This window comes from Drosophila nasuta, chromosome X (genome assembly GCF_023558535.2).
Source record: "Drosophila nasuta strain 15112-1781.00 chromosome X, ASM2355853v1, whole genome shotgun sequence".
NCBI classification, from domain to species: domain Eukaryota; kingdom Metazoa; phylum Arthropoda; class Insecta; order Diptera; family Drosophilidae; genus Drosophila; species Drosophila nasuta.
The window spans coordinates 13,403,664-13,423,744 of record NC_083459.1 but is presented as its reverse complement, the minus strand read 5'-3'; the positions used below and the strand labels follow the sequence as shown (position 1 = coordinate 13,423,744).

The following is a 20,081-nucleotide window of genomic DNA, read 5'->3' as shown; positions in this document are numbered from 1 at the left end:
TCTAAATCTTAAACTTACTTATATTCTATCATAATTATAATAATAATTGTGGTTAGTAGAATTTAATTTTTTCTTTCGCCATCTTTAGCAACTTGTCTGAACTCCTAAAAAAGTCGAAATCTTAAGATCCTTTTATAAAATATTTCTTACAACTATATTTGAACTACGTTGGAGATCATCTATAATTTTGTATTATTATAATATTTGAGGAAAAAATCCTAGATCTTAATATTACTTTTCTTAGAATGTTGTTGGCTAATTGATTTTTATTCAATCTCCATTTTATTTGACTTTGTTTAAAGCAGATTTCTTTCAGATACATTTGAATTATCTGTTTTTTTGACAATATTTTCGAGATCATCTTCGGCAACTCAGCTGTCAGTCTATTGGTTCATCTGTCTGACTGTCTGTCTGTCTGTCGTTCGCTTCCTTTTGGCATTTGGCATCACTTTGTTGTTACAAAAAACATTTAGTTGTTAATGTTCTTCGCTGTTGGCGCGTTCTCAAATTTTTTTTAGAAGATGAACAAGAACAAGAGAAAAACAAAAACAAAAACAACAACGAAAAACGAAAAACCTCAAATGGCAATCAGTTCATTTGTGTCAAGAAAAACGAAATAGTAAGTGCGACACACTCGGAGCGAAAGAGACGGACGATAATGCGAGCGAAAGAGATGGATGACAAAAGAAGCATTTAACGTTGCGTCTGGTGATAAAAAGCATTTACCAATCTTCTTCTTCTTGGTCTCATTCTGCTTCTTCGTCTTCTACTCTTTCAATATTTCAATAATTTCAGTTAATATATATGTAGTATAGTAATGTTGTTGGGAATTCTTTTGGCGGGGTTCAATGACATTTTGGTGGGCGACAAACACACACACACACACATACGCACACACACACACGAATCGTTGGCAACGTTGCGGTAAATTTAATCATCATTATCACTTGCTGCGCCAACTACAACTACAACTACAACTACAACTACAACTAGATATAACGACAACTACACGTATTTCTATAGCCAGTCTGCTCTAATTGTCATTGCCTGGACGTAGAGATACCCTGTAAACAATCTCTCCAAAGAGAAAGCAACTCTCGTTCTTTATCAAATTTTAACTCTCTCAAAGAAATTCACATTTCGATTAATAAACACTTTACATTTATTGATTGTGGACAATTGTTTTTACTTATTTTTTTAAGTACTTATAAATAAGAAGAAAAAATCTTAGAGTTCTATGACCAAAAATCTTACGAGATCAAACAAATATTATATATTGTTTTTCTTATTATACTACATATTTATTTAAATACCATTTTATGATTTAATTAGCGCATTCAGTTATTTAAATGTATGTTGATCACTTACTTACTTTACTCTTTACAATACCAGGTTTTATTCTCTTAGACTGCAATTGAAAATGATTCGCCACAACTCGACTAACTGAGCTATGAACGAAAATACTCAAACCAATATAAAAACTTTATACGAATTTCAATGGTTTACAGAATTGTGTAACCTAAATCTAAAATTGTTTAATTTATTTAAAAAATTTGGCATTTTTTTTAGTCTACAAACTTTTAAATGTTCTTAGTTTTCAAAATTTGTTCTTATTTGAAGAACACAATTCTTAAGACGAATATTCTTGATTTAAGAACTTGGTTTTTTTTTTGAGTGTATAGATTTTTAAACAATCTCCAAATAATATGTAAAAGGTTACATACATCAATGTTAAAAGATAGAATACGGAATTTCGGCTTAAAGAAAATTACAAGTTATTTGCAGTTGTTAAAGAATTCATTAAGTTGAAATAAATAAAAGATATTTAAAATAAGTTTCATTAATACAAATGTGTGTAATTTTGATTAAGCAAGAAAGAATTTTTTTAAAAATTTTAAAACTCAAACAAAATTTATATTATTAGATTTGAATTTATTAGGAGAATATAGATTATGAAAAAAACATACATATTGTTATTAGAGTTTATTAATTGTACCATAATTTACATTGCTGCTGATTTTATTACAAATATTTTTTTATTAGATTTTAATTATACAATTCTATCATTATTTTAGTATTTGCTATGTAATAATTATTTTATTTATTTATATTTTTAACTAATTACATTTTAATTATAAAACTCTATCATTGTTTAAATGACTGCAGTTTTGTATTTGCTATGTAATAATTATTTTATTTATTAATTTAATTTTTATGAAATTTGAATTATAGAATTCTAACATAATTTGAATTGCTGCCGTTTCGTATTTCATTTGCAATAACTATGTTCTCTCACAAAACTAAAAATGCAGCATACCCGCTTGCTTGTGGCATTTGACAGGGTATCCGAACTATCAAAGAACACCTAGGATAGCAGCGATATGGCGTTTGTATGTTATAGAAGTAGTTTGTCATTGCTGTCACTGTTCTTCTTGCTCTCGTTGTCGTTGTTGTTGTCGTTGTCGTTGTTCATGTTTTTGGCCCATTGTCATTGCCAGTCAGTCAGTCAGTCAGTCAGTCAGTCAGAGAGTCACTCAGTCGCACACACTTTGCAGATACTTGTGACATGGAAACAGATACTACAGCATGCAGGCAGCATACAATGATATTATGTTCTAAGTATAAAGCAAGAACAACAACAACTTGGGCCCAACGCAGGCAAAAGGCAATAAAGTGAAAACAATTTACAAATTTACCAACGCGACGCCCCAAAAAGAAAGTGTCTCTGTTGAACTTGAGGCAGCCATAGACAAAGACAACGACACAGATGCAGATACATGGCGAGAGATACAAAGATACATTTGGTAGCTTTTTACGGGGGTCAAAAGATCATCCACAAACAACAACTTCATCATTTTATCTCTCTTACAACTCTGTTAATGAGCAAGAAAACGAAGAAACACAAAGAAAAAAACTTGCTATTGCAACATCGCGTTGTTGCAGCTGCCACAAGATCAGCTTGTTGAAATTGTTGTAACAACATCTTCATGTCCAGCTAAGCAGAAGTAATGCGCCCCTATACCATATTCGCCTGCCCATTGCCCCGCCCCTTTTTACCATGTGAGACTTGGGCTAATTACAAAACGTGCCACAATTGACCAACATCGTCTCAAACGAAGTCGAAGACTGACCGCAGTTCTTTTGCCAACACCTTTTGCTGCTGTTCGTTGACAACTTAAGTATTCTCCTCATCTCGTCTCATCTCGTCTCGTCTCTTAATGCACAAATCCAAATCCCACAGAATGTTGCTAAAGCCAGGTACAAGCTTGGCTTTAACAGAGACTGAGATTAAGGCAGAAATCCCAATGCTACTGCAAAACTATTTCCAAATCCCAAAATGTAATAAAACAATGTGGTTCATTAGTTTCTGTTACTTTCAAATGCCAACGAGAATAAGAAATGTATTGTCCATACATTAAATACATTTTCAATGTCAGGAAAACTCGAAATTTGCATTCGCTAAATGAGGATTACTCGCGTTCTAGGGAACATTAAAGTACCCCCTAATAATAACGATTTTCTAGGGTAGAAGAAAAGCTCCCTCTCTCATCTCAGAGCACATAAATAATAAGTATACATACATACATATATATATATATTTTTGATCAGATAGATATCCTTTTGTCTGGCTGTCTGTCCGTCCGTCCGTATTAACACCTGATCTCAGAGACTATAAGAGATAGAGTTATAATATTTGTACATGCTGTTCATAAAGTAGAAGGTTATCATAACTTTGTGCCTATGTAACAGGCAAAAGGAGACATCTCCCCCCCCCCTATAAAGTATGTATATTCTTGATTAGCGTCAACAGCTGAGATGATATAGTCATGTATGTCCGTCTGTCTGTCTGTCCATCCGTCTCTATGAATACCTAGATCGCAGAGATATAAGAGATAGAGCCCCTGCAAATTGAAAAAATCGAATAACAACCCAAAACTTGGTGCAGACAATAATAACTATAGTTTTTTATTACTCCTGAAAATTTGGTTGGGATCGGATAAGAATTGATTGGGGAAAACGCCTTCTTACAACAGGGTTTAGTGGCTTTTGTTGACAATATTTGATACTCTATGGCAATGTGTTATATGGTGAGTTTTAGTATTTAACAAGTAAGAAAGCTACAGTCGAGTGTGCTCGACTGTGAGATACCCGCTACCCGTTTTGAATGAAAGCAAAATATTGCGCTATTATTTTCAAAATATACCAAAATACTACAAAATACTAAAAATATACTAAGTGGTATATTTGGTATATCGATATAGTACCGCATTCAAAATATACCATAGACGGCACAATATACCAGATTGTTAGCCAAAGCATTTAAGACGCCTAGTAAGTAGGCGTTTTTGCCCATACAAAAGTATTTCTTTAATACCTTCGACAATTTTTATCTGATCGCAACTAAATTTTCAGGAATCATAACTACTATAGTTATTATTGTATATACCAAAATTCGTAACTCTGGCTTTAAAATTACGCTTGTTATTCGATTTTTTTGATTTGCGGGTGCGGAAGTGGGCGTGGCAAAAATTTGAAACAAACTTGATCTGCGTGCAAACATAACAAATAGTGTCGAATAAAAATTAGAGCTCTATCTCTTATGGTCTCTGAGATCCAGTGTTTCATACGGACGGACGGACAGACAGACAGACGGACAGACACACAGACGGACATGGCTAGATCGTCTCGGCTGTTGATGCTGATCAAGAATATATATACTTTATAGGGTCGGAGATGCCTCCTTCTACCTGTTACATACATTTCCTGCCGGCACAAAGTTATAATACCCTTCTACCCTATGGGTAGCGGGTATAAAAATCGAATAACAACCCAAAACTTGGTACAGACAATAATAACTATAGTTTTTATTTCTCCTGAAAATTTGGTTGGGATCGGATAAGAATTGTTTGAGGAAAACGCCTTCTTACGACAGGGCTTAGTGGCTTTTGTTGACAATCTAATATATATATTATCAAATATATTTGATACTCTATGATAATGTGTCATATGGTGAGTTTTAGTATTTAAAAATACTCCTACTAAACATTATTTCTATGCCAGTTCTTCATTCTGACTTTTTCTAGAAAGTTCATTGCTAGGACTCGATTTAAGCACATTTGCAACATTAACTTTAGAAACTGTTTTAAAACTCGATTTTATCTTATTTCCAACATAAACTTTCTTGAAAAAATTTAAAGATTAATCAAGTACCAACAGCTTACTTTGTTCATAGCTTCCATAACTTTTATAATATTTACATTCAATTATTTGTCTTGATTAACTGACTGTATAAAATGTGCAGGCCCATCGATATGAGACCTAGCCAGGGATTTCATGATATATTCCCAAAATATCATATATTATATGCAGATGTTGTATGATTGATCAGTTTTGCGGGGTTTTGTGTGGCTTTGCGGCTTTGCTGATTCAAGTGTTTGTCTTTCTCTTGTCTTCATTCTTGTATTTTTGTTATTCTTACGTGTTTTGGTTTTTTGTTTTTCATATCTCTTCTTTGTGGAAATACCTTTAAGCATGATCGGCTTTGGGTCGCCGCAGGATATCAGTGTTTTTAGCACCCTTGACTCGTGCTCGTCCTTAGCCTGGTCAAATAGTTATTTAGGCTGCAATTCCCCCATTGCCAACAACGCTCAACAACGAACAACAGCTGGCAAAGTCATCGGGATTAGCAACAACCGCAACAACCCATTTAGTGCCTGGACACTCGTCCTTTTGATGGATTATCATCGTCGGATAAGTCTGCATAGTATCCTCGATTATTATGTCAACAGCAGACAACGACGAGCGAGACTCTTCCTTTGCCCATTGCCAATTGCGAAGACACCCTAGGGGTCTGCAAGATGCAAGATGGGTATCTTGATTGCGCTGTAAATTGAAACATAATGATCGCGACTTAAGGGGGAAAGAAAGAAAGCGTGTCGAAGCGTGAGATTCGCATCTAATATGAAAACGATTAAGCGCATATAAATTAAGGATTTTCAATTACAAATTTAAAATTTGTTGTTTCTTTTCTCTCTAAAGTAAATAAAAGATTACAATCTGTCTATTTAAACAATAAGTAAATTGTATAATTCATTTTAAGTTAACAGAAATAGCAAATAACAAATTTAACATTAATAAATTATATGAGATATTGACAAATAAGTTGAATATACAATTCTTGTAATAATTCATATTTCCATACGATGTTGTAAGAGAATGTAAGAGACAAAAATGAAGAATTTTCAATTACAAGTTTGACTTTTAAATTTCGTAAATCACAATATTTTGACAAGAAGTTGAATATATAAAACTTTCTGAGTATACAGTATTAATTCTATGAAATATTATCAGTTTAATATACAATTCTTTTAGTAGATCATCAGATGAACTTGTACAATGAATAAATAATTTGAATTACAAGTTTGTCTTTTAAATTTCGTACATAAATGTTACGATATTTCACATATTTTCATTCAGTAGTATACGGCATTATATATTCCTTAAAATGTCATAAATATATTATTTATGTGAAGATTGACAACAGTTTCAATTAGTTATAATTAATCTAGAATTCGTGTTGAAGAGTTGAAGAATTTTGCAATCTGATTTCAATTTGCACATTTTTATCGACTCTCGAAAGAGAATGTTTCTTTCACTTCAATAATAACCAATCTATAATTATTCTAGAATTATGAACTTGATTGAAAAATCCATCTTTCTTGTTTGTACTTTATTTCAGAACGTTTTTCGCTGTCCTTAGTATAAATGTAATATTTACAAAAGTTTTGATAGAAAGATGAAAATCTTTAAATTGCGAAGAAAGTAAAACTTAAGCAAAGCATCATAAAGGGTGAAGAGAGAGAGAGAGAGAGGGAAAAGAAGAGGAAGAGGGCTTGTGAAGTGTGCTAAATGCCACTTGGGAGTTGGGGTTGATTGCCGCTTATCAGCGAGGGGTGGGGGGCAACTGCAACTGCAACTGCAATTGCTGTCGATGCCGATGCCGAGTAATCTACTTAATCTACTTCTCATCGCGTGCTATTGGATGCTACAACCCCCGCTGCAGGTCCCCTTCCATTGCCCAATAATAAGCACAACACTCATAACATTACGCCCCTTGAATGCCACTCTGAAATTTTTATTAACGGTTTTCAACTAATTATGATTGGGATTCATTTTTCTTTTCGTTTTTCGTTGTTCGTTGTTTCTGTTTTGGGGAGTCTCTTTTGAAGTTGGGCGCACTACTTGACTTGAATGACAGACAGTTCAAGGGAGAGAGAGAGAGATGAGAAGAGGGAGGGGGGAAAGAGGGGGGCTGCAATTGCAGCCATATGGAGCACATGGCTGTGGGACACGCAAGCAGCAAACTTGAAAGCAATTTGCCAACCATCATAATTTGTGCCAAGCAAGCCAATAAACGAGCCTCGAAAGGAGCCAACTGGACACAACATGAACATGATTGCCGGGACAACAACACCAACAACAACAACAGCAACAACGACAACAACAAGAGCAAGCAACAGGATAACACTAACACAAATGCTTGGAAACATGTTTTCATCTTCTCTTCAACACTTTTGCGACAGCTGTTGCCCGTTGCACTTAATGTGCCATTTGGCCGAACAACTGTAAACTCTCTGTAAGCTCTGCGGGCTGAGCTTTCGCAGTTAGCTTTCAACCAAAAGCTAAAACGAAACACAGAAAACAAATTCAAATCGTATAATCAAGCGTAAACAAATAGAAAAAAAGTGCAAGAAATCGGGCAACCGCTTTTCAAGTTTGCTACGCAGACGCGGCGTCTATATTATACCCTGTAATTTAACAGGCATTGCAGTGTGTTAAGCTCGACTAGTGAGGTGACTTGTTTGAAATTGTAATTTGCAACTGAAATGACAAAAGCCAATTACAGCATTAGGTTATGTTTGTTACAAACTAAGTGAGAAGGGTTTGATAGACTAGTGACTCAGTTGGCTACAGTATAAGTCCTAAGTATATAAGAGTTGTACTATAATTTGGATTGTAATTTCCCTTCTTTGCTTGACTTATAAATATTTAAAATACTGAAAATTTTAAAAGAATGTAAACTCACAAAGTTATTTTAATTAAATTAAAAAGTCTATATAAAATTACATTTTTACCACTAGATTTGATTTAAGATTTTTTCAATCTTAAAAAGATGAATCAATGATTTTTAGGTTGAAGCAATCTTAAACCTCGGTTTTTATGCTAAATTGCACTTTAAGATTAAAATCTTGATTCAAGAATGTTTTATTCTCAATTAAAAAGTAGACTGCAAGTCTTGACTTGAGATTTTTTCGATCTTAAAACAAAAAACAGTCTTAAAATAAGATTTTATTCTTGATTTTAGCTCTTTTTATTCTATGTACAAATAATATAAGAATATATATTTTGGAATTTAATATTAATACTATTATTAAGCTAATTCAATCCATATTAGATTTACTTGTAAATGTGTAAGTGTATATTTTGTAAATTTCAACCGAAACGATGCATAAAGTAAACAGTTATAGCTGGTTATAAGAAGGAAAGCCTTTGCCCTAAGCTAGATATGTATGCAGGGTAACTGCAACTCTAGCAGCCTAGAGAAAAAGAAGCCCGCTTGTTTATTGTGTCTGGGGCGAGAGTACGCAAAAACAACAACAACAACAATAATATTATAACTGGCAACAGGCGACCACAACACAGAAGGAGAGAAGAGCAGAGCAGAAAACAGAAAAGAAGAGACAGTAAGTAACATGGAGTGAGGGACACAAGGGGGCATTGCCATTGGGCATGGGTATTTTTGTGCTTTTGTTTTGGTTCTCTTTTCTATACGAGAACGATGCTGTTGTTGTTCTTCTTGTTGTTGTGGTTGTTGTTGCAGCTCTTTCGTTATTTTTTTTTTTGCCAAACTCGTCTGAGTCATTCCGAAAATGAAGCGAAAAACTGAAGAGCAAAAGCGAACATCAAGATGAAGTTGAAGACGATGAAACAGACGCCTGTTGCCGGTTGCCGGTTGCCTGTGGCCTGTTGCATGCTGGCTGGCTGGCTGCTGTCTCAACTGTACTTGCCGCTGCCGCTATAAATTAAAATTATGTTGTAAGCACAACAGCAGACGCCGCCGACATTATGGTCCGGTTCACTGCGAAAACCAAAGATGAGAGCTGCTCGTTTATTATACAGTATATATTCTACTATGTAGTATATTTAATCTATGTAAAAGAAATAGTATTACCATAATTCGTAAACCATATAGTACATATACAACTATATAATATAATTAATCTACGTAAAATAAACAGTATTAAACATCACAAGTATGTATTACTAAAATTCAATTAGTTCATATTATACATACTATTATATGGTATAATTTATTTATATGAAAAAAAACGGTATTAAACATCACAAGTATTACTAAAATTCAATTAGTTCATAGTATACATACTCTTATATGGTATAATTTATTTATATGAAAAAAAAAAACGGTATTAAACATCACAAGTATTACTAAAATTCAATTAGTTCATATTATCCATACTCTTATATGGTATAATTTATTTATATGAAAAACAAAAAGGTATTAAACATCAAAAGTATTACTATAATTCCACATTTGTTTAAATCGAACTATATAATTAATGAAGTACACATTATTTTGAGATTTAAATATTTTTAAGAAAAGTTTTACAAGCTGCATTAAAAACTTCTTAAAGAAAAGTTGCGACCCATATCGGAAACATTTGCTTATAACCTGAACTTTTGAAGATTTCAAAATGGTTCAAGTTTCGCCTTCGATCAACAAACAAATTATCATCACTATTAGTATTTTATTAAAATAACGAGATGAGTCGAACTGAAAAATCGAAATTTGTTCTTCATATTTTGCAGAACTATTCTACTGTATATATATATATGTCTATATATAGTATATTAATTCTATGCCATTTACAGAGTTCTTCAGCGATCTTCATTGACTTGACTATGTGTGAAAATAGTAATGAGAAGCCAATTATTGGGTTCATAAATATTCCTGGGAATAGGAAATAATAATGTCTTCACATTACAAATTTAAACGCCTTCAATGCAAGAGGATATCAACTGATTGCCTTGATGCTACTTTATTAAAATAATCACTTTAATTATGCCATTATTTACAACATTTACACGTCATTAAAAAGGCATCAGAAGAGTGCTGCAAAATATGAACAACAAGCAATCGCAATAGGAAATTGTGTTCGTTATGTCAATAAATAGAGTTTTCAAAAAGTTTCCCCCAACTTAGATTCATGATTTTATTTAAGAACGAAAAGTTCTTAAATCAAGATTAGCAGTCGAAATCAAGATTTATAATTTACTTATCAATCTAATATTTTTGTTCTATATGTAATAGTATTTATATTTTAAAATAATTAAAAACATTTGCAAAGCTTTAAGATTATATAATACATATATGAAAAGCTTATAGATATATTTCAGCTGTAGTAATTTGAATTTGGGAATTTTCTCTCATTGCCTTATTTAGATTTAAAGCAAAATATATGTGTAACTTTTAATGCAAAAATGTTTGGCATATTAAGAATTTAAGAATTTCCAATTTGCTTAAGATTCAAAATTCAATTTAAAATTCCAAATTTTATTAAAATTTTTTAGATATTATGAATGATTTTTGTAAAGTATAAAATATACATTTAATTATATACGAAAGTTTTTAGCTTTCATTAAATGTATGTTAAATACAATTTGCATTGAAATTCTTATCATAAGTTTCGATGGCATAATAATCCTATGATATCTACTAATAATATTAGTAATATAAATTTTTCAATTGAAATTCAAGTTTTATGTATAAATTAAAAGCATAAATAAAATTTGCATTGTTTTGTCAACTATGGACTACAAATTGATTGTATTAATTCGGTGTAGAACACTTGAGTTATCCTCTTAACTTTGGAGTGCAAATCGAGTGAACAACTCAAAGAGGGTTGCTCGGGATAAGAGTATTTATTAACAAGACAGAGTTCAACAAAAAATTGCAGCTTGCAACATTAACATGTTTTATGACCAAAGTGAGAGAGAGAGAGAGAGAGAGAGAGATCGTGGAAGATCATTGAGAGTTGAGTGAAACAGAGCGGAATGCGTTCAAGCTGTCGAGCATCGTAATGATAATGTTAATGATAATGATAATGCTGATGATGATGATGATGATGATGTTGCAGCTTCCTTTGGCCAAAGCTTTGAGCAGACGACGATCCTCCGAAAGTTGTTTGTTGTTTAACGAGCCTGTACCACGACAAACAAAACAAAAATAAAAAGAAAAAGAAAAAGCGACGGAAGGAAGTTGCGACTGTGCGTGTCTACAATTTCAGTTGCAAGCATTGGACGTGCAACAAAAGGCGGCACGTCGTCCTGCCCCCTTCCACCCCTCTCCCCTCTCCACCCCATGCAATGCAAACAAATTATTTGCACAAAATGTTATTGAACTCTGCTCTCTTTTGTGTGTGTTTGTGTGTTGTGCGACTTTCTTGACTATATCTTTAGGTAGTCGAAAGTGTGTTGTGCTCTGTGTGTGTGTGTGTTGTGCCTCCACTTGGTGTCTGCTGCTGCCACACGATGCCAACGCGACGACATCTTCCATGTGTTGACAATCAATTCTTTCTTTTTTCTACTCTCGTGTAATTTTTCCTCATGCATTTTTCAAATTGTTTTGCGTTGAGTTTTTTTTAATTTGAATTTTTTTCTTGGACGCCTACGATCGACTTACATGCATATAAGTATGTAAATATACTACTTTTGTGCACTGTTTAATTGCTTCATTTCTGTTCTTCTTTTTTTTTTTTGACAGTGTGGCACACACATGTAATGCGGAACGATCCTTTTTTTTTTGGTTCTTTTCAGATATTTATTACAAACAAATGACAGTCCAAAGTGCCTCTTCAAGTATCCACTTACACAGTTCTATGTGTGTGTGTGTGTGTGTGACAAAAATGAGCAAAGAAAGGAAAAGAGACGAAAATGAAACACTTGAAAGTCACCCGGGTCACAGATCATTTGATCATCCAAGGGTGTGGGAGGGCAACCATGTGTGTATTACACACACACACACACACACACACACTTACGTGCATATAAGTAAGTACTATTCATTAATACTCTATAGATATTTATAGGTATCTGCATGGAGTGGAGGTGACTTAGTCAGCAAAGCCAACTTTCAATTGTCCAAGCATATTTCTTATATTGGAATATACTATATATACTATACTAATATACTATATATACTATATACTATAACATTTCTTGTATGATGAATCAAAGACTGTTATTTCAGTGAGCAGCCAAAACGTTGTGCACTTGTGTAACAGAAAACAGAAAACTGTACAAATCTAACGGGGTTTTCGATTGTTTCTTATCCTATGTTCCATTTTACAAAAACAATGCGCAAGCGATCAACTAACAAAGGGGAATATGAAACAAGTAAGAAAGCAACAGCCGAGTGTACTCGACTGTGAGATACCCGCTACCCATTTTGAATAAATGAAATATATTTTACGGTATTTTTCTCAAAATATACCAAATATACTGCAAAAATGCTAAAAATATACCAAATGGTATATTTGGTATATCGATGTAGTACCGCATTCAAAATATACCATAGACGGCACAATATACCAGATTGCCATCTAAAGCAACTAAGACCCCTAGTAAGTAGACGTTTTGCCCATACAAAAGTATTTATTTAATAACTTCGACAATTTTCATCTGATCGCAACCAAATTCAGGAATTCAGAAATCATAACTACTATAGTAATTATTATATATACGAAAATTCGCCACTCTAGCTTTAAAAGTACGCTTGTTCTTCGATTTTTTTTAATTTTCGGGGGCGGAAGGGGGCGTGGCAAAAATTTTAAACAAACTTGATCTGCGTGCAAACATAACAAATGCTGTCGAAAAAAAATTATAGCTCTATCTCTTATAGTCTCTGAGATCCAGTGTTTCATACGGACAGACGGACAGACGGACAGACACACAGACGGACAGACGGACATGGCTATATCGTCTCGGCTGTTGACGCTAATCAAGAATATATATACTTTATAGGGTCGGAGATGCCTCCTTCTACCTGTTACATACATTTCCTGTCGGCACAAAGTTATAATACCCTTCTACCCTATGGGTAACGGGTATAAAAACCGCACTGCTATTTCAAAGTTCACAGCTGTATTTGTATGATTATGCTTATGTATTTATTTAAATTGTAATTCACGCAATTATTTCAACTTTTTTCATAAAACGGATCTTGAAGTCAGCAAAATTCTTGAAAAATATGCAAAAACATAGCTCTCTTATTACACCTGAAGAGTCGTGTATAATTGAATACTTGTTGCAGCATTATTACACAATGATATATTGGATTAATACAGCAATTATGTAATAGAACTTTAACACAACATTTATTTGCAAAAAGATTTGAAAGATTGCATAATTATTGCGTTTAGTCGCCATATTAGTAATGAGATTATATTAATCGTTAATTAACCGAAGCATGTTAAGTGCTCATTAAGCATAACTGCATAAATTTGTATGCAATGTTTGCAAATGCTTATCATATATATAATATTATAATAATAATAAGGCTCTTATGAATACAAAATTCGAAATTTGAATTTAAGTCAATTGCATTGTTTCCTTCATTTATTTTGAGAACTCTGAAAGAAATAAAACGCCGTAAATATGTTTGAAAAGAAAATTATTCTGTTTAATTGGTAATATATTGATAATGTTATATACAATAAATAAAATAATATAATATAATAATCAAAAAAATATAAATTTACGTAACGTTAGATCATTAGATTTATGTCTATAAATATAATTTGTAGCTTACATAATTTGAATGACATTAAATATTCATATTACAAATCTCAATAATTTACAAACTATAGCACGATGATCTGCTAAAAGGAAATAATTATGCAACTAAGGCTAAGCACACAAACTAATCATAGTAATTATAATAATAATATTAATAAGCATGCAATATAATAATACTAATAATGATAATAAACTTAAGTAAGTTAAGAGACTTTCGTGATAATTCTCAATGGAGCCAAGTTCTTGTTCTTGTTCTTGTTTATAGAAACATATGTTGCGAGTTAAGACAGACAAGATCGTCAACATTGACGTTACCTTAACCATAATGGTTCTTCTTCACGCTCTTTCCACTAACTCCCACCCTTCCCCCTTCCCCTTACCCATCACATCGATAGATTGCTGCTGTTCGGTGGAGTGAAAGAAGTTTAGCTAAAAACATGCACAAATTTAAATGCAAATGATTGAAAACTGATCAACATACAAACACACACACATACGTATGTATATATAGAATAATTATACGATACGAAAAAATTTTCCATGGGGCGAACGTGTGAACGGGAAAACCCACAAAGGTAAATTCCGAATTCGAAAACAAAATCAAATGCAGTGGAGATGGGGGTGAAGCGGGGATGCGGAGAAGGAGAAGCGCGGGGTAAAATTGTCAACGCACATAAAATGCAACAACATAAAGATTATGAAAGAGATTTTTCGATTCCGTTTTGGGCTTTCGATTCCTAGTTTCAGTTTCGTTAAGAACGAAACAAACAGCAACTTGCTGAGCGCCAGAAGAAGACGAAAAGAAAAAACGGAGTCAAAAGACAAAGTAAATAAAATAGACTAAAACAACAAGGGAGCGCGAGTGGAGAGCAGCATGGATAGGGGAGGGGGGAAGAAGCGAGACCAAAAGACGAGCCTAGTGATAAGGTGGAATCAAGGGGAACGACGACAACGACGACGACGATGCGGCGGCATTTTCATATTAACATAATCAATGAACTATTGAAAGAGCGAACAAGAGCGAGCAAGAGAGAGAGAGAGTAAGAGCGAATGTTTAAGTGCGTGTGTGTTTCTTAAGGGGCTGCAACTATTACTATCTTAGGCAAGGCAGGGGAACACACACACACACACACACACACACACACACAAACACGGCAGCAGCGACACGCATAGTTAATACTTGAATGCACTTACGGAAAATTTTCAATCAGCAGCTAAGCAACAGTTAGGCAATTGCCCTGACCCCCTACTGATGAGAGAGTTTTAGTTTTTTATTCTTCTTCTTGTTCTTGTTGTTGTTGTTATTTTTTTCTTCTGCTGCTTCTTGTGCCTTTCACACACACACACAGATGGACACAGTTAGAAAGATCGCCGCTATGCGTAAATGATATTTGAGTAAAATTTGTTGATGTGTTGCAGCCAAGTGAAGTGACAAATTGGACGGACAGAAAACAAAAAAACACTTTGGCGGACGTGAAACGTTTTACAATTGTCTTTACCAAAGGATAACGACAGCAACAACAACGACAGTAGCTTGCGGGGCAAAAGGAAACGTTTAGCACTAAACACTTAAGGCGACAATTAAGCAGTGCACAACGAAGTTACTGCTCGACTGCAAAATACCCTATGTGTGAGAGACTAATCAAAAAAAAAAACACCAAGTAGTAGAAAGTGTAAAAACAATCGAAAAATTAACTTTTATTATTTTTATTATTATTATATTTTAAATGCAAATTTGAAAACGTGAGTAACTTAACTTTAAATTTCACATACTATCCTTGTGTTGTTAATGTACTTATTAAGTTGAACAGGTTCTTCATATATTTCATGTATAATTTTTATCGAAGTTTTCCTATTTATGTAGATCTATTAAAATATAGAACACTAATATTCACTCATACTTTTGTATTCGATGGTTGTCAAGCTTTGAATTATATTTGTATTATATACAAATAATTTAATAACAAAAAAACACTGGCTGGCATTAAGTTTTCCCTTAAACAGAATACTACTTAGCCTGAACTCTTTTATACATCTAAATTGATAATTCAAAAGAGCAGTGCAAACCCTTAGTAAAATACCCATTACGGAAATGTACAGAGTATGACAAGTGCAACAAAAAAAAATCCCAAAAATAAGAAGAAAATAAAAAACAACAGACGAAAGTCAGGCATATTAAGTATTTCTTATCTTCCGGCACATAAAGTGCCAAAAATTATGGCAAAAGGAAATTGGAACCCGCCGACGCAACGCTATGTGATGCGAGTCGAGTCGAAGCGAAGCGAAGCGACGCATTGTCCGTCTGTCTGTCTGTGTGTATGTCTCCTTGTCCGTCTGCCCAACATCGACTGTCAGCGTCAATGTCAATGTGCGAGACGAAACGATGCGAGAGATATGTACATACATATGTACATACGTATTGTAGTGGAAACCAGAGACGATCGACCAACAAAACCGAAGGCGAAAGAGAGGCTATCCGGGGGATAGTCGCCATATGAAATTCAACATGCATTAATTATACATGTATTTATACCTCTTCATACATGCTTAGCATGGAGATGCGCCTCTCAATGTGGTTCATTGATCGCCTTAATCGGCCCCATCAGCTATCTACACACACATACATACATCACACACACACATCCTTCTTGTGTCATATTAATGAGCTCACGTCTAAGTAGCCCAGCTGCAGCTGACTTTAGTTGTGCTAACAAAAAAGTTTATTTTTACGCAATATCCTTATAGTAAATATCAGTATAAACTCGCCGATAACAAAGTGCCTTTGAAACTTAGGCAAATTATATTTGACTACCTTAAAGTATGCTACAAACTTTATGTGAACCCATTAAGCTGATGCGCAGTCATTTAATTATATTATTTTTAACAGCTTGAATAAATGATATAAAAGGGAACGCCATTTAATGTATTATTATTAAATACTTAAAAGTATTGATTATAATTAGTAATTACATATTAACAAAAAAAAGTATTGTCAAGTTCAATTTAAATGTCGCACCTTTGGTACATACATTACATTCAAGCGTGACCAGATGACTTTCGCTTTTGGTATATTTGGTATATTAACACATTCTTCTTTTCTTTAACTTGCGGTCACACTTGCAAACAGCTGTTCATTTGTCTAATTGGACAACGTATGAATGTTTACAATTTATTTAACAAAGTGATAAAACTCTACCGGCAACTTGATCTTAGTAATTGTAGAACTGAAATGTTTATATTATGGAATAATATAGGACGACATAAACAAAAGCAAAAACAACATGGAACCCATGCAATGTGACGAAACGGCGCGTGCCTCGATTTTAGAGTTGTTCAAAAAGGTTTAAGTGCACATACGCTATTTTGATAAATAATTAACAGTTACATTTACAGCGCGCATTGTTTGTGCCGAATGTGGAGAATTTATCGCTGGCTCAGCTGCAGCAAATTTACGATAGATTTGCGGTGCCGCAGCCACGTCGCGAGCGTCGTGAACGATCACGACATGATGTTCTCGATGAAAAACTGCCGGTGGAAATGGAGAATTTAATGCAACGAATCAAAGTCGTGTATGTGGTGGGAGAAAAGCGTTCTCCTTCATCGTCCTCGCCTTTTCATAGCAGCGAGCCAAAGCGTTTGAAACGCAACGAGAGGGAAGATGTTGGCATGTGATGTAGCTGACAGCAGCTGGTTGCTACGACACGCGAGCAACCGCAAAAAAGGGATGTCAAATTCACCCCACCATAAAGAGCGAGATGGCATAAACTATGGACCAAAAATGGTATTTTTTTTATTATTATATAAATAAGATTTGTTAAGACTGAAATATGCGAACTTGAAACGTAATCTTTCAAGTCAAAGATCAGCGCTGTTTTTTATCAGTTGAAAGGAGAATTGAAGATTTTTCTTTGAAGAATCGGTAGTTCAGCTTAATATTTATTATAAATAATATTTAAATGTGTAGAAACAGTTGTTGATTTTTACAAATGAGTCGGAAACTGAGACCAGATTATTAAGTTTATTTTTTTGTAAACCTGAAGAAACTTACGAGCTAGAATATAGTCTTAAGTCTTAAGTACGATCGATCATTTTTGGCTTGGACTAGGACACAAAACAGAAAAAGAACAAAAAAACACCCGAAGAGTTTTTTTAAATGTTAATGAATAGTCTTTTGCATCATTAGCTTATCCACTAAATGAGTCTTAAATTTGTGGCAAAAAAAAAGTCTTAATTATATTCATCCTCGTCGCCATCCTCCTCCTCATCATCATCGTCAGGCTCTGGCCGCTGCGGTGCATTACGCTCCAGCTGCTGACGCCCCGCGACTGGCAAATGACGAGCTGGCTGATAATAGCTTGGCGACGTCAGCGTCTGACGTTGATGATTGCGCCTGGCCGATGGACGATAGTACATGTTGCACTGCAGATAATCCTCGGCCTCCTCTTCGTCGGCACCCTCCATGGACTCCTCAATGGTGCGCGAATAATCCTCAATCTCCTCGTCATACAGATGGGGCGCTCCATTCGCAAACGATGCAAATCTCATCGGATCCCGCAGACTGCACATCGTCTTCCACTGCTTGCAATAGGGACTCGTGACAAAGTCACGCAACTCGGCCAACGATCGAGCGGTCTCGTTCACCGTCTGCTGATAGTATTCCTCCTGGGTGAGCAGACGACGTTTGGGCGGAAAACGACGCTTGTACAATCGCTGGCCATACTGCAGCAACGAGTCGGGAAAATAGCGTGCCACAAACACGCCAACCATGAGCACAACACAGGCGCTTGTGTGCCAGCTACTGAAGTAGACCAAGGCGCCTCCAATGGCCTGGAGCACCCAGCTGATGATGTGCTGGGATCGCGGATTCTTCGGTGGTCCAATGCGATAGCAGAAGAGGAACGACGCCAGTCCCGTGATGGCCAAATACCACATAACATACTCGCGATATGTCAGCAGGATGACGCGTATATTGTCCGCCAGCTGCTTGAGCACAAACAATCCAATTGTCCAGCCGCCAATTAGAACGCCATACATCATGGGACGACGGGGCACCAGCTTCGAGGCAATGGCTATCAGTACGAGCAACGAGGCGCAGATGCCCAACACAATGCCAGCCAAGTAGTAGAACACACTGTTCTTGGCCAGACGAGCAGCGCTCCAGAAGATCAAGATGCCCACACCAAATTGCAGCAGACGCCACAAATCGAGTTGGGAATGTTTGAGGCTCACGTTGTACGGTTGACGCGAGGAGACGCCAATGCATTGCTGTTCGAAGGGCGAGAGTTGGATGCGTTGACGCTTCTGCGAGAAGAGCGTAAAGCTGAAAAGTGAACGTTGCTCCTTGTAGTGTTCGAGCACTTCGCCGGGCGTCTTGCCACCATATTCGGTATAATCATCGTTGGCAATCGACAGGGCAAATTCCACCGTCTCAAAAAGGCTGAAGACCGAGTGTCCTTTCCCAGGATAACAATACGTGCGCAGCACATTGTGTCCAAAGCCATTGGCGGTGATGTCGATCGAGGTTCCTTCGGCCAAGTAAACGGTGTCGGTCAGTGGCTTTGATGCCGGCTGCAACGCTGCCGCTGCAAGTGCCGCAGTAAACAGTAGCAGTCCAGTGGCGAGCTCTGCTTGCCGTCGCCATTGTCCCATTTTACGACAATTCTTTTTTTTACTTAAATTCTAAATGAGATTGCCGCACACAAAACACAAAACAAATAAACAGGAATTTAGAGTCGAGTGAGACGCACAAAGTATTAATCGTCTCCTCTATCGATGCGACGCTAGAGGTACAGAAACATCGATTTACACTAAAGCATCTCTGAATTAATGCAACGATAGTTTCGATAACAAAATATCGACTTCTGCGCAATTATCCTTAATAAAAAAAACCAGGCAATGCTGCTCAATTTATATTTTGTATGGATCCAAATGTAGTATGCAAATGTAATTTAAATTTAATCCTTATTTGCTTTTGTATAAATGAATAAATGGCTTCTTAAAATACAAATTGAGTCGCATCTGTTATCTAATTTTAAAATTAACGCTTGTCTTCCTATGGTTTAACATTTTGTCATTGTCATTGTCAATAATAATTTGACATTAACTATGCTATTCTTTTGTGAATCGTTTAAATTTTTAGCCATTTCGTATTTTGTATTCATAATATTGCAGCTATATTGTATATTAGATAATTTTTGGTATCATGG

The 20,081-nt window shown here is 35.1% G+C and overlaps 2 protein-coding genes across 2 annotated transcripts; one reads left to right on the top strand and one right to left on the bottom strand.

Annotated features, from left to right (window-relative positions):
- Positions 1-16,986: 16,986 nt before the first annotated feature.
- LOC132796187 (uncharacterized) lies at positions 16,987-19,296 on the top strand. The gene is made up of 2 exons (XM_060807264.1): positions 16,987-17,216; positions 17,269-19,296. The coding sequence occupies exons 1-2, from the start codon at positions 17,157-17,159 to the stop codon at positions 17,545-17,547; spliced, it is 339 nt and encodes a 112-aa protein (XP_060663247.1). The 5' UTR covers positions 16,987-17,156; the 3' UTR covers positions 17,548-19,296.
- On the bottom strand, positions 17,875-19,653 carry LOC132796186 (nuclear envelope integral membrane protein). The gene has a single exon (XM_060807263.1). It carries the CDS (start codon positions 19,522-19,524, stop codon positions 18,103-18,105), a length of 1,422 nt encoding a protein of 473 aa, XP_060663246.1. The 5' UTR covers positions 19,525-19,653; the 3' UTR covers positions 17,875-18,102.
- Positions 19,654-20,081: the final 428 nt, after the last annotated feature.

What these genes read in the sequence shown, in the direction of transcription:
- LOC132796187 (XM_060807264.1), top strand. Translation starts at nt 17,157, where the DNA reads ATGGAACCCATGCAATGTGACGAAACGGCGCGTGCCTCGATTTTAGAG. An exon ending in TTTTAGAGTTGTTCAAAAAG is followed by an intron (nt 17,217 to 17,268) that starts GTTTAAGTGCAC and finishes TTACATTTACAG; the next exon opens with CGCGCATTGTTTGTGCCGAA.
- LOC132796186 (XM_060807263.1), bottom strand. Translation starts at nt 19,524, where the DNA reads ATGGGACAATGGCGACGGCAAGCAGAGCTCGCCACTGGACTGCTACTG.